Source organism: Rattus rattus, chromosome 11 (genome assembly GCF_011064425.1).
Source record: "Rattus rattus isolate New Zealand chromosome 11, Rrattus_CSIRO_v1, whole genome shotgun sequence".
Taxonomy (NCBI): Eukaryota; Metazoa; Chordata; class Mammalia; order Rodentia; family Muridae; genus Rattus; species Rattus rattus.
The window spans coordinates 80,866,355-80,885,137 of record NC_046164.1 but is presented as its reverse complement, the minus strand read 5'-3'; the positions used below and the strand labels follow the sequence as shown (position 1 = coordinate 80,885,137).

Here is an 18,783-nt window from a genome sequence, read left to right as displayed (position 1 = left end):
AAAAATGCAAAAATACATAAAAAGTTGATCGATGTTCTAGAAAAACTATTAGTTAAAAAATAAGTGTATAATGATGTGTATGTAGGAGAAAGGCATTGCTGTGCCTACTGGTACAGGTTTACTTAGTGGGCAATGCAGGACGTACGGTCAGATTTTGTTCTTCGTCATTTCTTGGACACAGGACTATACTAGAGGGTTAGAAAGTTGTAACAGTTACCTACTTCTCCTATTCTCCCTCCTTTTCTGAAAGTTTCTTAAACTGATGTAAAAATTCCCCCCACAAAATGTCTTGCTGAGTCAGCACAAGAGCCTGCCATTGTGGTTGCTTTGGTTTTAAATTACCCCACCCTGAAAAGGCAATTAGGTTCGTGTTCTGCAAGACAGCAGACCACCAAGAGGCACAGGGAGCCTCCTCTGCACAAGCACTTTGACAGTAGGACCAGCATGCTGGAAACAAAGGAATTCACTGCAGTGCTCTGAAGCAGCTCAATGTGGGGCTCAAAGTCCTTTCTGCAGTGAGAAGGTTGTGCAGAACAAAAGACTGCACTGGGTGTAAAGAGGTCAGAGAAGCCTTGCCGAGCCCAGACCCGACTGCCAGGGAGAGCAGAGACTAAGAACCACAGAGTGACTTGGGTGGCTTAGTGTCCTCAGCCTCTCCTTAAGAGATCTCCTCTAGGGTGCATGTACTCCCTCCAGGTCCCACACAGGCAGTCTCAGTTACTGAAAGCAGTCTCCGGTCCCTGGTAGAAATGAAGGGTAAGGCCAGGAGGATGAATGTGACCTCAAGCTAATTGTGTTCAGAGGGAAAGGACAGCTTTGCAACCCTTAATTCTGAGGTGGTGGCTACCTTACCTAATGATGTTAAAATAGCTTTTGCTTTATAATTGTATGAGACCAAGTGGAAGGTTTCAGTTAATTGTCTAACTTCGTAAGTCGGTTGTTCAAACCTTAGGCAGCTAGAGTTTTTCCCCTTCCCCAAATGTATTTCTTTGTTGTATCTAAAATGTAAGCATTGTGGGTTTAGACCCTTCCTTGTATTTTTTTTTCCCCTAAAGAAGCCAAAGCTAGTGATTTTCAAAGATTTTTATAGTAGAATTTTTCCCTGTTTCAGGGTAGAATCTGTAACAGCCCAATATAACAAGCAAATAAAAGGCCTGATTTTCTTTTAGATGTGGCATATTAGAGTATTGTGAGGCATCTCTAGTCTCAGTGGGTTGCAACAGCAACTTATTCCTTACCCTTGGCCTGCTAGAACTTGGCAAGGAAAGCAGCCACAGCTTGGGTTTCCATGACCTGAAGAAGGGATAACTCACATCTTCAGTTATGTTCAAGATTATGACTTTGCCACTTCTGAACCAAGGACATGAGCCATCCAATCCCAGGGCCCATGGAAGGGTTGAGACTAGTTTTACTTAATAGATTGCTTTTGTTCAACATCTATGCTAAATAGGGTTTGCCTCCCATGTGATTTTAGCCTCCCCCTGCTGAAAAGCATTTCTCTCAGTTTGTCTTGCATTCCTGGAGTTGAGGTACATTCTCTGAAGCATTCTTTGTCCATGACTCTAAACCTTTTTTTACCCTTGCATAGAGCAGTAAACTTGCCTACCACCTCACTTAAGAACCTATGTGTCTTACTGAGTTAGTAGAGAAAGATCTGTCCTTTTATTTGACGTTTTGGGTCCTCCAGGATTAATGGCCAGAATGGAAACTAGGTAATAAAGGAAATCTGTCAGTGCACAATAGATTCACAAAGCAAATGGGTTCCTTTCATTAGATCTTCAAACTCAACCCCATTTGTAATGTTAAACTCCTGTGAACTTTATTGATGTGCTTATGGTTCTTTATTATGTTAATTTATTAATTAGTTTCTTTAGGGGAATGTGTGTGGGCATGTGTATGGAGGTCAGAGGACATCTTGGGGTAGTCTTTTCCCTCACCATGTGGGTTCTGGGGACCAAATCCAGCCTTGGTGACAAGCACCTTTACTCACCGAGAGCCCAGAGGATATTTCTTAACATGGCAAGCTCTGAATGTGGAGACATGGCCGTTGTCTCTACACAAAGCAACAAAACAGTCCGCCATTACCTTAATCCTCTGGTGTTTGAGAGAGTCACATCTAATTTGATGTGACGAGGAAATGAAAGGCTACACGGCAATGAAGCAGGAAACATTGTTAGGGCACACAAAGGAAATAACATTAATTGGACTATACATGTATCTTTAAAGCCCAGTCAGCTAAGCTGAAAAGGGAAATGAAAGAAGGAAACGCTATAGACAGCTAGAACATAATGACCAACGGCTTAACAGCTTACCCTGGATACAACCACCACCATGTGGGGCCTTATATTCTTAGTAGAAACGGTGTGAATTTGTAGTCTTTAGACTAAAAACAATAAATGTGAAAACATTCTTTCTACTTCCTTAGTAACTGAGTTTAAAAAAAAAAATCACATTCAAAAATCCAATGCAAATAAAGTATAATTTATACTTACTTATAGAAATGATCTATTTAAAATAATTCACAGATCAAGGAGAGAAGGCAAAAGAAAATCAGAAGATATATCAATTGAGTAATAATAAAAGTACCACAGATTACAATTACAGCAGAATTTCAGAGGCAAATGTTAATGTTGAATATGTGTTTTAAAAAAAAGAAAGAAAGCTTAAAGTCAGTGATCTAAGTGTCTTCTTGAAGGCATTCAAGCCAATTAGCAAGGGAGGGCAGGTCTGAGGAAAGGAACCATGAGAGCATACACTCCCAAACATAATAATATAGTATAGTCCAGAGGGAATGACCCTTCTCCAAAATACTTGGCAGCAGAAACATTTTGGCTTTTTGTGACCAAGGAATATTTGTGTAAACATGAAATACGCTTGTTTCATACATATATTTTACACATGCCTGAAGTAATTTTTTACACACTTGCCTAGGTTTTAACACTGATCTATCACTTTCAATCCCAAAATCAAATTTGGGATTTTCTACTTGAGACACTATATTGTTGTTCAAAAGAGTTCACACATTTTAGATTTTCTTATTAGTCGTATCACTGGGTACTGTGGGGAGATGCCCCCTGGATCTCCTTCCCCTCATTAATGAGCTAGGACTACAAATTCAGCAAAGTCCTTATACACATTATTGTAATGAAAGGGATAATAGGTGTGAGTGGATAGAGGAGAGGAGAGGAGTCAGGTACATACAGTACTTGAACCTAATGACAAAATGTATAATTCACCCAAAGTTTACTGACCAGAGACGCTCTCCAGGCCTCAGTGTAGACCCCAGTTTCCATGCATTGTTGGCCATACAGACCCATCACTTATGTGGCCAGCCTTAGTCCCTAGCATGGCCCCCAGCCCAGCATGAGTCACATTCTAACATAGGCTCTGTGGTCTGGCCTAGGGCGCCCAGTTAAGCACGTATATCAGGCAGGCTATTCTAATGACTCAGAGGCCACTGTTCTCCAGTGGGCACCCCAGTACAACAACATGCATCTTTTTAACTTACTAAAAAGCTATGTTATCTGATCCCTTCGCCACAGTCAGGCTGACATAGAGCTTTCTCCATGTCCTTTACCATCTATCTGAAATGCTCTTGTAGATAATCATCCTCTGCATTAAAATCCCTAAGACGTCCTGCTGCTGTGCATTATAGAGTCACATTTTAGTTTCAGCAGCAGCAGATTTGCACTGACTTTTCCCCTGCACATGCATTCTTTTCTAGAACTAGGAGAACTCAACTCTAGTTCTAGTGGACCCTAGAAACTTAGTCTTGCCTACATTATTAAAGGAAAAGCTCACTAGTCACAGTAATTTCTCACTGTCCTTTGTCTCTCTTTTGGTTTTGATGTATTTTTTTATCTCTGGGTTTTGTTTTGTTTTGTTTTTTTTTTTTTTTGGTTTTGTTTTGTTTTTTAACAGTCGTCTATGATGTGTTTGATTTATATATTCTTGACTCTGTAGTCTGGTATCTTCTCAGCAGTAGGAGGGAATTCCTGGTGATTTTTACTTTAAACACTTGTCTTGACCTGTCCCTCTCTTCTCCTCTCACAGGAGAATGGTTTTCATGTTGTACATGTTGTTTTTAGGAGGAGTATTCCTATAGGACCAAAAACCCCAAGAGAGCCTGTGTCTCAGGAAGGAAGGACAAGAGGATGATGCAGTCACTTCATAATTTTATTTCCTCTTCCCGGTGCCTGCTCACTCACTTGCTCTCACAATTTTCTCATTTGGTATTTTGAATCAATAGTTTGGGGGCTGTTCAAAATATATGAAACCTCTGTCCTCTGGAGACGGACTTTAGAACTGGCTGTGTGTATCGGGTCCTGAATGCCTCTCTTCTTGTGACTTTGGGTCACTTGCTTCCTTCTTTTGTGTTTCTATGCTATTATCTATAAAGTGAGGCTAGTGTATTGGTCATAAAAATGGGTAGTAGCAAATGCAGTAGACCACTTAGACTGTTTGACTCATGTAGAACTCTAGAAAGGTAATTTATCTTGATCTTGGTATTATGATATGTGTTATTGCCCTGTTCGTTTCCCTCCCCCAAGGCTGGGGCTGTGGGAGCTCTTGGGTGCTGGTACTGACTCTAGTCTTTCCTCTTCAGTATGGAATGCTCCTGTACCAAAACTATCGCATCCCGCAGCAGAGAAAGGGTTTGGCTCCTCCTTTGAACGCGCCTATGGTAAGTGGAGTCAGGGCCCTCAATGGTCAAGGCTATGGGAACCACAGTGCAGCATGCCTTGCCTGTTCTTATCTTTGGCTTTTTTTTTTTTTTTTTTGGAAGCCATGGATGCTGAAGTCATTTCCTAGTGAAGACACTGACAGTATAACCACTCCTGCTCCCAGAAAGCAGAGATGCACTATATTATCAAAATATGATCTTAAAGACCCTCTGGTACTCATTCCCAGAAGAGAGAGTGAGCTATATCATAGAAGAGCCTTGTGTCTACTTCCCTAAACCAATGCCCCCAAGCATGGTCTTCAGAGAAGAATTGGAGATGATCAACCTTCCTTCTTTCCTTTCCTTCTTTTTAAACAAAGCCCAAAGACATTTTGAGTGTGGTTCTGTTTAGATAACTGAGCTTTCAGCCCAAAACAGGGAACTCTGCGGCTTTATGATAGGGGTTTTATGATAGGAAGGTGGCCTCTGACATGTCGCCCTGGCTGATTCCCTGTGGCCTTTGCTTTGCAGCGCAGTGTTTCTGAGAATTCTCTTGTGGCCATGGATTTTTCTGGACAAATTGGAAGAGTGATTGATAACCCGGCTGAAGCCCAGAGTGCTGCCCTGGAAGAGGGCCATGCCTGGCGGGTAAGGCACTAACCCTAGTCTGGTTGAAACTGGTTACACACATACACCCAAGTTTTGCCAGGAGAATATAGCTCTGCTGGTGTTAGTGGAAGCGGGTATGGGAGTAAGTGCAGGAAGCAGCTGGCCCCAAAGGTCCGCCATGCTGTCAGCCTTCCACACCAGTCTATCCTGAGCTGTTCCTGCTGATAAATTACTAGTGGCTGTTCATTGAGGGCACGGGGCCAGACGTTCGCATGAGGACTCCACAGGGAACAGTTCTCTCTCTAAGCTCAAGTGCTGAATGTGCAGATGGAAAGATTATCTCCCATCTCAGGTTTCCCTGAAATTTAAAGACCATGTGCAGAACACCTGCGCCGGGCTTTGCTTAGAAGACATTCCAGTCCTTCATCCATACTGTGGGAAAAGGGCAAAAGTCTTCAGTACAGGGACTCAGGAGAGCAGTGTTCTGAGAGTCGTCAGAGCTTACAGTGCTAGCCTGTGCTGCTCTGCTGAGTTTCCAGGATTTGTATCCTAAGTAGTCGAAATAAGAAACATGTTACCACAACCTCAGTTGGTTAGAAATCACCAAAATGGGGCTGGAGAGATGGCTCAGCCGTTAAAGGCTAGGCTCACAACCAAATATATAAGAAATCACCAAAATGTATTCGATTTACCATTTTGGCCAGTAACCTCTCTATTCTCCATAGTCAGGTAGTGTCATGGAGGCTAAGGGTTAGGGGACACTGCTCAGCCACCGTGTTTTGGATACTGGGTAACTTAGTCTCTCATCTTTGCTGATGTAAGCATTTCTTTTGCAGAAGAGAAGCACAAGGATGAATATTCTAAGCAGCCAAAGTCCCCTTCATCCTTCGACCCTGAATTCGGGTAAGCACGTCTGTAAGCACAAAGACCCCCTCTCTGAGCCGCTCCAAGCTGTGCGCAGTGCATGGGCCAAGCGACCTGAGCTGCCACACTGCTAGAGCTGAGCTCCGAGTTTGTCAATGTTGCTTTCTGGGCTCTTGAGGGTCTCTGTAGAGGAACCGTGTCTTACCCTCCATTCTCCATCCTCCTGCAGTGATTCACAGGACTCAGCATTGGTTCCATGGACGTATCTCTCGCGAGGAATCTCACAGGATCATCAAGCAACAAGGTCTCGTGGACGGGTAAGGAAAATAATTAAATCTGTGACCTGTTGAGGTCTCACTGTGCTGAACACATGCTCTGCCTCACACAAGGACTCGGAATTCCCTGCAGAAACTAGCTCAGAGGCCAAGTACGATGGCCTTGCCAAGTTAAGGGCAGAGGTGATATCCTGTCCTACAGATACAAACATATGTGCCCTCTACCTCTTCACTCAAGTTTAATAGAAAAGAACAAGGCTGGTTAGTTGTACTTTTTAAGGCAATAAACAAAAAGAAAAAAGAAATCAATGCCTTTTTATTTATATATTATAAATTCCCTTTTATGAGGAGCAACCTCAGACTGCTGTAGTTTAGAACCACGAGAGACTTGCATCTCATAGTTGGGACTGCTCAAGTAGACTGCCTCACTACTAGGCCACTCCGGACAACAGAGGATGTGGGTGATGGCAGCCATTGGCCAGAGTGACTCGGCGACTGTATGTTTGTGTATAGCAGGTTGACCTACATTCACATCACAGCTATCACAAGGTAACCAGAGTCAGCAAGAGAATTTGAACCTCAGGGTGCAAGCTGTGTCACAGCACTGTTGTCCCAGTGGCCTCTCCCAGCCCTGCCTTCATCTTGTCCCAGGACTCTATCTACAGACAAAAATAGTAGGGAGGTAAATGACTGAGACAGGGACCACCATCTTGTCTCTGAGCAGAAAGGAGCACTCTAGGCTTCCAGACTTCAGTGAGTGGGTAACCACGTTCTTTTCGTGACATCTTGTTACCTTGCCTGCATTGGCACGAGTCCCATTACAACAGCATCCATGGTGATGTCCCCTCCGTGCCCCCCCCCCAGAAGTGGTTTACAAACAATGGGCTTCGTTAGAGTTTTCATACATACCTGTCATTGCACTTTTCCCATATTACCTTCTTTGTCCCTTGTCTTCCACTAGTCCCTCTCCTCTCTATCAAATAGGACTGTTCCCTCCTACGTTCACTGATTTCATGTGATCCCTGTAGATACAGATAAAGATGAATAGTTAAGGATGGGTTTCGACTAGGAGGAAAACATGGACAGATCTTAGGTCCAGAATAACATTCTCCCTATAAGCCTGGCTAAACCGAACCAGGGACTAGCATGCTGGTGTGGATCTCCCAGTCCTATTAACTGCCTTCTGTTCAGGTATCACACTTTACAAGCTGGCGACACCACTGTTGGTGGCAGTTTAGTCTAAAGTCTGCAGGTATAGGAAAGCATGAGTTTAGGCTTCTTTGTGCTGTTCTATTTTAAATTTTATTTTGTAATGGTTTAGAAGTTGTAGGAAAGTCTCAGGCAAATCCAGTTAACTCTCATGTATAACTTTACCAGGACCAGTGGTTAACAAGACAGCACGTTCACTCCACCATTGTTTATTTACTTTAATCATTTAAAAGTAAATTATAGCTCAGTGTCCTCTTATTCCAGTGATTTCTGGGTGGAAGCTTGGTGTGGTTTTACATAACCACAGTGGCATTATAAAGGCCAAGAAGCTAGCGCTGATATCAACCGTTGCTACTGACTCATTTACATTTGGAGTACCCCTCATTGTGTGCTTCGTAACAGAAGGAAAAATCCACAACCTTGGGTACTGCGTCTAACATCCCCATAGGCATTGTCGTCGGCTCCTGTTGGGAGCAGACGCCAGACTTGACAAGTGGTGTCTGGATTTGCTCCAGGCAGTGTCCCATGGCTAGAGTTGGCTCGTGTATCTGGGGCAGGAGTGCACAGCAAATGGTGCAGTAGCCTCCTCAGTAGATAGAGGCTGGAGACATCTAAGGACCGTTTGTCCTATTCCCATGGTGGCGATCCGACACTGGAAGGAGGTGCTCTCAGTCTGACTCCTGGACCGTCAAGCTAACATTTTCCCTTTTGTAAAGAGTAAATATCAAGACTATGGTACTGTTGCAGTGGGAAATAAAGTTTCTTCTCAGGCTTGTGTCCCCAGGTGAACACTTTGTAGTCTCCCAGCCCTCCTTGTGTGCTAGGCATCTTCTCAAGAGAAAAGCTTCCCTTTGTTGGATAATTTTGGCCTGTCCCTGTCAATCTTGAACACTTTCTGACCCTCTAACACAGAACATTTCAGTTCCACCTTTATACTTTCTCTGCCTTGCCAGAATCAGCCATATTCCTAGGGCCCTGGTTCCTTCAGTGTTGAATGACATTGTAGACTTCTGGATGGTCTCTGTAGCCACTAAATGCCACTCAGATGCCAACACTCATGTGCCACAACACTGAAGTGTCATGGCTTGCAAGTGCATTTTTCTCAGTCAGTTCTGGCTGGTATGCACATGCATACATGCATATTCATACATGGACAATTCATTTTGGGTTTTAAAAGGAGTCAGTAATTAATCGCTGGTTTCCCACTCCCCAGGCTGTTCCTCCTTCGTGACAGCCAGAGCAATCCAAAGGCCTTCGTGCTGACGCTGTGCCACCAGCAGAAGATCAGGAACTTCCAGATCTTACCTGTAAGTGCCTCAGCCCGCCCGCCCTCCCGAGTCCCCTGCTCTAGTTCTAATGCAGTTTCCAATGTAAACACAGCAAGCTTGTGGACAGGACCGACAGCTTCAGGCTGGGGAAGTTCTCAGAGTCTCCGAGAGGAGATGTTGCAGAGGCCCCTGTTGCCCTGAGACCTCAGCGCGTGTGAGAGTCTAGATCCACTGGAGCCTTGAGCAGTTTGACATTGGCTCTTTCCAACACAAGAATGAATGGTCTAACCTGAGCCAATGTGTCTCATGGCTGCTCAGAATTATAAAGGAACTTGCTGATGGTTCAGTGGCTCCCAAGAGGAGCATGAGTTTTCTGTCCACTTGGTCATTGGATCACCAAACAGTTCTGCCCTTGGTCCACTGTGCCATTACAGAACACCTTCTCCATCCCCTTTGCTTTCCTTTAAAACATGGAAATTAGGAGAGTGTCCAATGTCTAAGTCTCCTGCAGTACCACAGGTTGTCCCCCAGGGTCACGCCCTCTAACATGGCAAGTGTTTTCTGTCTCTCAGCAGTGCGAGGATGATGGGCAGACCTTCTTCACTCTGGATGATGGGAACACCAAGTTCTCGGATCTGATTCAGCTGGTCGACTTCTACCAGCTCAACAAAGGCGTCCTGCCCTGCAAGCTGAAGCACCACTGCATCCGCGTGGCCTTATGACCTCCTTGCCCACTCAGGCTGGAGGCAGCAACACTGGAACGGAGAAGAGAGGCCTGCATGAGGGTGAGAACACACACCTACTCCCACCCAAGGACTCAGATCAACATGGCTTTCTGATCGGTACCAACCGACCAACATCAATTAGTTATTGGACTTTACAAAGATTTGCCGCTGCGGATCAAACAGGACCACCTCCCTCTGCATCAGCCATTTAAATTGGGGGAGGGAAGAGATCCAGTGCAAGTGTGGGAAGAAACTGGAATGATGATTTTGATTAGGCCACGTAGGGTGAAAACCGCAGAGAAATGATTGGAAATGAACTCTTGCCCTGGAATAACCTTGACAATTCAAACCGCGATGTTTACTTTTTGTATTGATCACTTTTTTGCACTCCTTCTTCGTTGTCAATGTTGTACTCAGCCTATGGTAGGAGAGGATGTGGCTTTGCAACCCGGATGAGACAAAGGTTTTTTGATTTGGCAGGCTTCGGCCTACACATGGGTCCCCAGAGTTTTCTAGATGGCGTCCTGCGCTCTGCAGGCTATGACAGTGTGGATTTGGCTCCTACATTATAGACACCCCAGTCCTCCCCATTATACTTGAAAAGCTTTTTTTTTTTAAAGAAATAATAAAATAAAAAGTGTCAACCGCAGTTGACACCAAGCATGTTTTGTGGACGCAGTCAAGCTGCCACAGTCTGGTCATCGTTGTTGTTGTGCTGACGTCTGGTCATTTATTATTAGTGTGTCTCGTTCTCCAGTGCCGGAGACCTCATTACTTTGGAAAACTCGCTGTTCCCCAGCGCAGCACAGCCGCATGACCTCAGCTTCAGACTGATGTCAGCCAGCCTTCTTGGAACACATTGGTATTCATTGTGGATGCCACACAGTCCATCTGGGGTGCCCCGTGCCTCCCATTTTCACAGCCGCCCACTGTTGTAGAATGATCGCTGCCTTTACCCTCTGCAGTAGCCTCCGTCATTTCAGTTCTCCCACAGGGGTGGGGTGGGGGTGGGGTTAAAGGATCGAAAGAGAAAAATGCCAACTTGTTGGCCTTGTGCTCTTGTCACTCTGAGCATGTTTGGTGATTAAAGAGAAGGAAACACTGCAGAGGCACAGGCATAGGCTGGCTTTGAGTCTTTGCTTGATGACCTCTGCACCCTACTGAAAACCCCCTAAGCCAGCAGGAGCAGGGTATGCAGAGGTCCTGCCTCTGCTGGCTTAGGGTGAGAAGTACCTCACAGTGGTTGTGAACATTGGATAGTTTTTAGGAGGATGATGTTTGCCTCCTTTGAGAAAGGAGTCAGAAGGTGGCCGGAGTGATCATTGGTCCCCTGAGCTCCATGGAGGACCCTCTGTTGTCCCCTTGATGATTCATCAGGCATGAGAGTAGCAGACAGGACTCCCTTGAGGAGCACAGACAGCTGTGGTGATCACATTTATTTCCCTTTCTTGACACCACACAGGAAGTCTGCTACACACCTGAGCTAGCCACTAGATTGCCAGTCCCGACTGCACGAAGTGCTCCCCAGGGAGCCACTTCTGATTGCGCTGCGGTTGACGGCACGGTGGAAGATAGATATGACAGCGCTTTGTAACGCAGGCCAGCGGCTCGCTGGTCCACGGTGTAGGAACACTGTAGTTCACAGACCACGCAACCGTGTTTCCACGTGATGTTATTACAACAAATGAAGAATTTTTTTTCCTTTTTTTCATTTTAATCTTTTTTGACTTTTTTTTAGTAAAACATTTTCTTACGCATAAACGCTCAATTGCATTTCTCTTTCTTTCGCAGCTAGTTAATCATTCAGTTGACAATGAGAGAATTCTCAAGTTCATACTTGGCAGCAGGCTCCCACTGATCTTCCCCTTGAGACAAATAGTGGACATTTCAGTTTTACCATACTCATTTCTTTCCGCTGACTTTGAGGTCAGACCTTTACAAACAGATAACAAACAGCCCTAGGATTTCTTTCTCCAGTTTACACAGACCAGTCCCCACAGTGCATAACCCTTTACTCTTCTGCCTCTACAGTAGACAGCTAAGATGTGTATCTCATATTTATAAGTACGCATTCTATTTAAGCGGAAGTATAGGCTTGACTCTGGTTCACAATTTTGTACGTAGCTGGTTTGACGTAGTATTTTGTACTTCCCTTGCTGAAGTGAATTGTTGAAGGCTGCAAGCCACCCGCCTTGAGTGTAGCAGACTTCAGTGACCCCGAGCTCGCTCACCAGCCTTTGCACAGGTAGCTGGGAATTCCACCAGAAACAGCTGGTCCCTAGGTTAGCGGGCACCCAGCCGCCCCTAACCGGAGACTGAAGGACAACTGACTTTTATTTTTGTATTTAATTGACATGAATGTAAGGGGACAGCTCAGGGGTGTTTGGAGCCTGTTTGACTTTGCAATCTCTGCCTGTGATTTTCTTTTCTTAAGGACAACTCCGTGTAACCACCTGGACTAAGTTGAGAAGGAAAATGCCAAATGCTTTGGGTTTTTAGCGTTTTAATAGGTAGGCTCTGTTATATTATTAGGTGTTAAGAGTTTCCAAACGACGTGTTTTCTTTTTTCTTTTTTTGTTTGCTTAAACTTTGAAGAAATATGTGCCTCAGCTTAGATGTTTTGTCTTCTCCTTTCTGCACTTAAATACCTGACAGCCTGTCCGATCACTGTGCCTCCGAGGGCGCTACTAGCTCATCGTAGATTTGTGATATCATAGTGCAAACTGCAGTGACCGGAAAATGACCTGACGTGTAAACGTTTTCAGGGAATGCAGAGGGTGTTAATTGATAGACAAAACCTTTATCCCGCGTGCTTTGCTTCACTCTGTGCTATATAGCTCTTTGGCTCGTGAACCTAATTGTAAACTTTCAGGTATTTTTGTACAAATAAGGGACTGATGTTCTGTTTCTTGTTATTAGAAATAAACATTAATAAAGTGTTCTTCATCTCCTGTCATTTGTTACGCTTGCGCCTATATCCAAAAACTGGGGTTGGGGAGGATAAGCTCAGTGGGTACGAGTGCCTGCTGTGAGCACAACAGAATCAGATCCTTCCAGTACCTGTGAAAATTAGACAAGACGTGGGGCCAGCTCAGCTATGCCAAGACAACCTTGACCAGCCTCTACCTGTCCCTTCTCTCCCCACAAGAAAGAATCACAGGCCTGGGCTGCAGAGCTAGGGCTCAGCTGGTAAAATGTTTGCCACACAAGATAAAGATATGCGTTGCAAACGGGTAGTAATGACATACCCTTTTAATCCCAGCACTCAGGAGGCAGAGGTAGGCAGAGCTCGGACTTTGAGGCTGGTCTGATTGAGTTTCAGGACAACCAGGCCTACACAAAGAAATCCTATCTTGGAGAAAGAAAAAAAAAAAAAGGAAGAATATGAATTCCATCCCTAGAACCCACAGAAAAACCAATGGTGGCACAGACTTGTAATCCCAGTGCTAAAAACACAAAACCAGACCTCTGGGACTCCCTGGCACCTAACCTAATAAGTTCCCGATCAAATCGAAGAACCTGTCTCAAAAAAGTGGGTGGCACCTGGGGAATGGCACCCAAGGTTAACCTCTGGCCTCCATACCAACAGGAGCACCCTGTTCACGGACACGCATATACCCAGGACTATGTATAGGCATACGCAAGGAGTCACAGACCTTAAATGGTTTCAGAGAGTCGACATCCACCAAGTTTAACAAACGCCTCCAAAATCAGACATTCGCATTTGTCAAGGCATTGAAACATCCAAGGACCTGGGTTTTCTTCTCAAATTGGCAACTAAGTGGCCTTAAAAAGACAGCTCAGCAATTAAGGGCACCAGCTGCTCTTCCAGTTTGGTCCTGGCATTGACAAGACAGCTCACAACTACCTATTATAGTTCCAGGGAATGAGATGACCTTTTCCGGTCTCCTTGGGGACCAGGCATGCACACAGTACACATACATGGGGGCAAAACATTGATACACACAAACAAGAGTATAATATTATTGAAAGGAGTTGGCAAATTAAGAAAATGGACGGACTCTGGCCAATGCTATTGTAAGCCCTCAATGGAGGGCTCTCTGTCTTCATGCCTCCTCCACAACCTATCCCAGTCACCCAGAGAAAATGGATATTGTCACCTGTGGTGTTTTGGAAGACTTGTTCGTGTAGTTTTAGAGCACAAGTCCGTAGGACTATGGAGCTGATTCGGTGGATAAAGTGCTTGATGTGTCAGCATGAGAAACCAGAGTGTGTGTCTCAGAACCTAACTAAAAGTCAGGCAAGTGTGGCAGCTCTGTAGTCCCCACATGTGTAAGGCAATGACTTGTCTGTATGACAAGCAGGCTAGCCAAACTGGCCAGAATTGGTGAGCCCCGAGTTCTGTGAGATACACCATTTCAGCAAACTTAAGTAGAAGGTGGTCAAGGAAGGCAACCAATGTCCACTTTGGACCTTGACATGCACACCACACACAACGTGATCCGTCTTTGCTATAAGCTCCCCTCACAAAAACAAGCAAATCTCAAAGGCAGGGCAATAATGTACCACACCTTCATCCTATCATGACACAGCACTACTTCACAGATCTGATACTGAGAGCCAAGGTGCGTATGGCACTACCAGACCAGTTTCAAATGTACTTTGGTCACTCCAAATAGAACAGAAGCCAAACAGAGCACGCATGGATGGGAAGAAAAAAAAATGCTCAGAGCATAATATGAACCTTGATATCACTGCTTCATAAGTACTTAAAATAATCTCTGTGCCAAACAGTGCACATACCTATAATCCTATGATACCAACACTTGGGAAGGGGCAAGAGGATAGTTCTGTCAAGGTTAGCCTTAGCAATAGAGGCCAGAAGCCAGCTTGGACTATATGACACTGTTTCAAAAGGTATTTTTTCAGTGAAAAACATTAGAATAGAAAAATCAGTCACACAACATTGTACCTTGGCCTAAGACCTCACTCTTAAAGATTGGGAACAAACAGTGGAAAGTGCATCATAGAAAGTATCAGACTTTGTCTCGGTGCATTTTTCTATTAGGTTGATAAAGCACCATAACCAAAACCAACTTGGGGAGTAAAGGGTTTATTTCATTTTACGGTTGTCCATTATGAAGGGAAACCAGGGCAGGAACTCAAGGCAGGAACTCAATCAAAAACTATGGAGGAAAGCTCAGTTGTTTTGCTTTCTTACATATGCCGGAACTACTTGCCCATGAATGGCACTGCCCACATCAATCAAGAAAATACCCCCATCGACTTGCCTACGGTATGATAGAGCCATTTTCTCAGTTTGAAGTTCCCTCAGATGACTTTGTGTCAAGTTCACAAAGAAAAAAAAGCCAACATAATTGAATTCTCACCTTGACACACAACCTCATCACTGTTGAGCCATAAACTTTCCTTTCTTGTTTGTCCCCAAGAACCCATATTGCTATTAATATCACAACAAATAAAACAAAGCAGAACTTTATAAAGCCTTTAAAAGTCCAAGATCTATTTAAAAAAAAAAAAAAGTCTCTTTGAAAGTACAAACACTCCTGGGGTTAGAGAGATGGCTCAGTGGTTAAGGGCATTGACTGCTCTTCTAGGTGACCAAGGTACAAATCCCAGTGCCAACCTGGCAACTCAGAACTGTCTGTAACTCTTAAGATCTGGCACTTTCACATAGACATACCTGGAGGCAAAACACCAATGCACATGAAGTAAAGGTAAATAAATTAAAAAAAAAAAAAAACTTTTAAAAGTCCAAACTCTCAACTGTGAGCTCCTGTAAAAATGAAAACCATGTTACATACTTTTAGAACCAGGACATAGTTGCGATCAAAGCAAAACCAAAATTCAACAATGTAAATTAAATCCTTGTAGCTCAAAGTCTTGAATCTGGGATGCACCTTCACAATGACCTCTCCTGGCCTCTCACAGTGCTAAGCCTCAACTGTTCTCCATGACCCTTCATGCCTTCAAAACCAGGAGCGCCTAGGGGACTCTTACGCCTTATCAAGTTCAGCAGCCAGTACGAGGTGCAGCCTTGGTACTTTCTAGACCACAGCTTTTGTGCGCTAGCCCTGAGGAAATAATTTCAGAAGATTTCACTTCACGGATACAAGTCTCCCCCTAATCCTGGTCTCCTCTTAACCATAGCGGATTTCTCAGCTCCAGCTGACCAGCAGCAATTGTCCCAATAAAGTAGCAGTTCTCAACCTGGGAGGCATGACCCCCTTTAGGGTGGAACGAAACAACACTTTTACAAGGGTCACGTATCAGACGTCCTGCATATTATGAAGTAGGAACAACAATAATTTTATTGGGGGTCACCACAACATGAGGGAGTGTGTTAAAGGGTCAGCATTAGGAAGGCTGAGAACCGCTGCAGTAAATAAAGCAAAGGTCTCACTTCAGTGGTCCTTATCCAGCCTTGCTCATGGATGAACTCTTCAGCTCTAACCGACCACACACTACAGAGGATAACTTTAAGTCTACCACATGAACTGCCCTGCTAGAGTCTTTGAGAGACTCTCACACCTCCTTCTGAAGCTTCACAAGCCAGGCCTTCACGGTCTGAACTCTTTAGAGCACTGTCTTCTAAGTTCCCACAATAGCTGATTAAACCCTGAGAACTCGAGTGGCTCTTCCAGGCCAAAGTTCTGAGCACTTCCACGACCAGCACCTCCCTCCGACCCTGCAACCTCGGGGTGGGGGTAAGAGGGGTGGGGGGGACATGCTCAGATCCGTCACGGCAATAGTCCACGGTCCCAGTATCAGTTGGTGCGATAAGGCTCAAAGCACGGCCAAAAGCAACTTGAGAAGGAAAGGGCTTCCTCGGTTTACAGGCCATCGTGAAGGGAACCAGGGCGAGAACTGAAGCAGAGACAGTGAGGAGAACACTGATTACTGACTGCTTGCTCCTCCTGCCTTGTTTGTTTTGTTAATTTGCTTTTGGTTTTCAGAGATGGAACTCTGTAGACCAGGCTAACCTCAAACTCACAGAGATCCGCCTCTCAACCTCCCTTTGCCTCCCAAGTTCTGGGATTAAAGGTATGCGCCACCACCGCCGCCCAGCTTGTTTGCTTTCTTAAACAGCTCAGGACCACCTGGCCTGGGATGACATCACCCAGGGTACAATCCTGAGATTTTGCAGGAGAAAAAACCAATTCCACTATGTTGAGCCACATTTAAAGCAAGCTTTATTAAATATTAAATACTGACCATGAGATGGGCTTTGGTCAGGACCACTCCCTGGAATTTTCCAGCTGAATGGCCCCATATGAAAGCAATGGCTTATAAAGACAAACCTATAGGTCACGGTAATTTCCCAACAGGCTTTGCTTGCTGTTTCCTATTTTTTTTTTTTTTCCAGAACTACAACTCCCAATATTTCAGGAAGGTACCTGGTCCTTGGGCAAGTGGAGCTTACAGGCATTACAGATAGGCTCTCCCACATCAATCAAGAAAAAGCCGCACAGACTTGTCTAGAAGCCAATCTAATGGGAGCGTGTTCTTAGATGACTTTAGCTGGTAACCATAACAAACAGACAACAAACCAACCAACCAACCAACCAAGACAGGTTTCATGTGTCATCCCATCATCCACCACAGCGGTGAGGCTGCTGTCAGGGGTCAGGAGCCAGTAGCAGAAACATCAAAGTGACCAAAGAGAGCCAGGTCACCAATCTCAGCCCCAGAGGGCATTCTCGGGATAAATGGCATATTTTGAGAAGCCATGAAAAGACCATGCATAGAACGGCAGCTAATACCATTGTCCTTTTTCTGATAGATTGTTTTCTGGAACACAGGGTACACCTTCCAACTGTAGGTTTGATTCCTTGAACTAATTCATGTATTACATCTGGCTGTTTTATTACTGTTAATGTTGTTTTGCTTTGATTTGTTTTGTTTTGTTTTTAATTTTTAAATAATACTAGGGATTAAACCCAGCACCTCATGCATGCTAGGCAGGCACTCTACCACTGAACTATTTTCCCAAGCCCTTCGTTTGGTCTTAAAGAGCTCAATTATTTGTATGTTGGATCACTTCCCTGATGCCCCTGGCCCCTTCTCTTCCCAAATCCTTTAGTGTCTGATCTACTCTTTGCTACCTTCTCAACTACTCCTCGACGTCTGTCCACAAAATAAATCAGCAAGCCCTGTGACGAAGAGCTGCGTGGATAGCTCAAGGCGATTAGAACTGATCGTCTCAATAAATTCCCCCTTCCCACACGTGCACTCGCACCTTCCAGATGGCTCCTGCTGAAATGCTTTCCAGTAAATTTTACAACCAGAAAAACATTTTCACTTGGTTTTTCCATCGAATATTAATCAGATGTCATTTCGGAGGCTTGTTATTTGAGATGAAAGCTATGGCCAATTCTCTTAGTACTAAAATCTCTGTTGGAATTAGAGCCAGCCCCCTGCCTCCACCAGTCTCAGTAGATTGAACTGAAACAGTTGCATTGTTGTTGATGTGTACTCTCTAGTTAGGTTCATAGACATTACATAGAGAGACAATATAGTATAGCATTATCACACAACCTTTATATTATACTAGGTACTATAGGTATTCTATTGACAATAGAAGGTTTACAATAGGATATATTTCAGTTATACACAGATATGATGCCACTTGGCACAGGGGACCTGAGACTATACATACTTGGGTATACGCAGATTCGTTTTATCTATAGAACATATTGTAACCAATCCCCCACAGATAAACAGAGACTGTACTGTGTGCATTCTCACGCACGCGTTGATGTCTGTGAGGGGTGCAGCACAGGATGCTAAAGGAGAAAGTGCCAAGGTAAGCTCTGGGTCAGAGGGGAGATTCATCCAGAAGGTGAGTAATAAAGGTTGTGAAGACGAAGCCATGGTGGTGGTGCATGCCTTTGATCCCAGCACTTGGGAAGTCGATGAGTGGATCGCTGAGGTCGAGGTCAGCCTGATCCTCCAGGACAGCCAGAGCTGCACAAAGAAACCTCGTGGGGGTGGGGGCAGAAAGAAGAAGTGTGAAGATATGTGACCCTCTCTTCTCCCTGGGGCTGTTGGTCATCAGCCTGCCAGGACAAAGGGAGCAGAAGCAAGGCACAGGGTAAAAACCATGGAAGGATGATTGACGTCTGGGATCAGCTTCAGCAAGACAGCTTGACTTCATTGGAGTGAACAAGGACAGAAATTCTAAGATG

At 44.6% G+C, this 18,783-nt stretch overlaps 1 protein-coding gene across 2 annotated transcripts in view; it reads left to right on the top strand.

Moving 5' to 3' along the window:
- Grb10 (growth factor receptor bound protein 10) overlaps window positions 1-12,559 on the top strand; it is a 105,339-nt gene extending 92,780 nt beyond the window's left edge. Inside the window, exons 12-17 of one of the 2 annotated variants that reach the window (XM_032917145.1) lie at window positions 4,607-4,684; window positions 5,195-5,311; window positions 6,109-6,175; window positions 6,366-6,453; window positions 8,834-8,927; window positions 9,464-12,559. In XM_032917145.1, the coding sequence (XP_032773036.1) occupies window positions 4,607-4,684; window positions 5,195-5,311; window positions 6,109-6,175; window positions 6,366-6,453; window positions 8,834-8,927; window positions 9,464-9,610 (591 nt within the window). In that variant the 3' untranslated portion in view covers window positions 9,611-12,559. Of the gene's footprint in view, window positions 1-4,606; window positions 4,685-5,194; window positions 5,849-6,108; window positions 6,176-6,365; window positions 6,454-8,833; window positions 8,928-9,463 lie in introns of those variants that run through there. The other variant, XM_032917144.1, reaches the window with a different exon arrangement.
- The last annotated feature ends 6,224 nt before the right edge of the window (window positions 12,560-18,783 follow it).